At 47.3% G+C, this 2,008-nt stretch overlaps 1 protein-coding gene across 1 annotated transcript in view; it reads right to left on the bottom strand.

Moving 5' to 3' along the window:
* The window catches only part of LOC103257959 (frataxin, mitochondrial), a 33,440-nt gene extending 31,508 nt beyond the window's left edge, over positions 1 to 1,932 (bottom strand). Inside the window, exons 1-2 of the mRNA XM_021711193.1 lie at positions 1,796 to 1,932; positions 1,105 to 1,246 (exon numbers count right to left, since the gene is read on the bottom strand). Of these exons, the coding sequence (XP_021566868.1) occupies positions 1,105 to 1,246; positions 1,796 to 1,932 (279 nt within the window). The remainder of the gene's footprint in view (positions 1 to 1,104; positions 1,247 to 1,795) is intronic.
* Between the last annotated feature and the right edge of the window lie 76 nt (positions 1,933 to 2,008).

Here is a 2,008-nt window from a genome sequence, read left to right as displayed (position 1 = left end):
AGGCCGCAGTGGCCGGGAGCGGCCACTGCACTCCAGTCTGGGTGACAGAGTGAGACTTCAACTCAAAAAAAAAGAATATTGAAAACATGTTGGAATGATAATATTTTGAATGTATTAGTTTAAATATATTATTGAAACTGATTGCACCTGTTAGTTTTTACTTCTTCAATGTAGCTACCAGAAGTTTTAGAATTATATATTCAGCTTATATTCAATTTCTGTCGGATAACAGTTCTAGAAGTAAAAGTAGGGGTGGAAAAAAAAGGATGAAAAATGAGGAAGAGGCCTCCAAGCGAACTGAGGTCCTGATGAATTCTGGAGACCAGAGGGACCTTAGGGGTCAACCTGAGGACTGTTGTCAAGGCTTTAAAGTAATTAAACAGGACAGTGGTCTCAGTTGCCACTGCTCTCTACCCCATTCCACCTAAATGAAACACCATGCTGCTCGCATGAGGAAAAGAGGGCAGAAGTCCAATACTGGGCAGCTCTGGGTCACAGGGACACAGAAGGAGCCGAGTGATAAGTGTCTGCTTTCCAAGAAAGGATCTCAGGACTATTGTGGCCACACCTGCATATTTTTCCAGAACATAGGGTTTTCTAGGTCCCAACTTTTATTTTTTTTTTTTTGAGTTGGAGTCTCACTCTGTCACCCAGAACGGAGTGCAGTGGCCGCTCCCGGCCACCGCAGCCTCGACCTGCTGGGTTCCAGCGATCCTTCCACCTCAGCCTTCCAAGTAGCTGGAACTACAGGCGCACGCTACCACGACCAGCTAATTTTTAATTTTATTGTAGAGACGAGGTCTCACCAAGTTGCCCAGGAGGGTCTCAAACCCGTGGGTTCAGGCAATCCACTCACCTCAGCCTCCCAAAGTGCTGGGATTACAGGCTGAGCCACCGAGCCGGCTCCCAACTTTTAAATACTGGCAACCAATCCCAAAGTTTCTTCAAACACAGGTGTGGGCCAAATGACAGTGTTTGCGGGAAGTCTAAGCCTCAAGTCCATGCTCCTGAGCCCACCACACAATTTGGGGTGGCCTCTGTCTGCCTCCTTCATCTTCCTCCATACATTTGGTGTACCAGCCATTCAGAATTCATTCCCTTCACCTTCCAGGCCTTTGCCCCGGTGGTCCTCCCTCCTGGAAGGCCTTCCACCACTCCCTTGGCATTTTCAAGACCCTCATTAATTACCACATCCCTCCCCCTCAGAAGTCTTCTTTGACGCCATAGCCATTCCTTGGGCTGCCACCTTTCAAGACATGTAGTAACACGGCGTAACGTCAGATATTTCTTTGCACTCCCAAGAAAGGGGAATTCATATGAAGCGCTGAAGACTTTATATAGGTTAACCCAATTTAATTCTCACATCAGGTCTGCAAAATGGGTGTTACCCTTTATCTTCTCTTTACAGAAAACCAAGTCATGCCTCGGAGAGGCTGGGGGATCCACAGCCCTGCTGAGTCAGGGAAGAATTTGGAATAAAGATCTGATCATTTTCCAAAAGCCAGAGCCCCTGCTGTTCTAGCTACTCTGAAGCTCTGAAAGTTTCACCTCATTGCAAGAAAGCATTTTGTTCATAAAAACCTAGGCTTGAGGGCTGGATATGGTGGCTCACGGCTGCAATCTTTGGAAGGCTGAGGCAGGAGAATCGCTTGAGGCCAGAAGCCTGGACAACACGGCGACACTGCCGCTAGAAAAAAAATTAAAATAAAAAACTCGGGCTTGAAAAATATGTGTTTACACACAACACGCACTACATATACATATGCGTATGTATATAACAGTAGGTCCCATATACGTATCAATATTGCTTAGGTTCTCGCATAGAGAAGAGAGAGTATGGAGATAGCCACAGATCCCTCGGAAAGGATCCCCGTCCACCTGCCCTGCTTTCCGCGTGCCATTCTTCCGAGGTCGCACTGAGGGACAACACATCTCTCTTTTCGTCACAAAGCAGCAGGAAACGCAGCGCAAACGCTGATGCAAGCAGAAGTGGGGAAGGGGCCGCAAG

Source organism: Carlito syrichta, unplaced genomic scaffold, assembly GCF_000164805.1.
Source record: "Carlito syrichta isolate Samal-C Ts95f unplaced genomic scaffold, Tarsius_syrichta-2.0.1 Scaffold301910, whole genome shotgun sequence".
Lineage (NCBI taxonomy): Eukaryota > Metazoa > Chordata > Mammalia > Primates > Tarsiidae > Carlito > Carlito syrichta.
The sequence above is the reverse complement of the archived record's forward strand: the minus strand, read 5'-3'. Positions and strand labels throughout refer to the sequence as shown.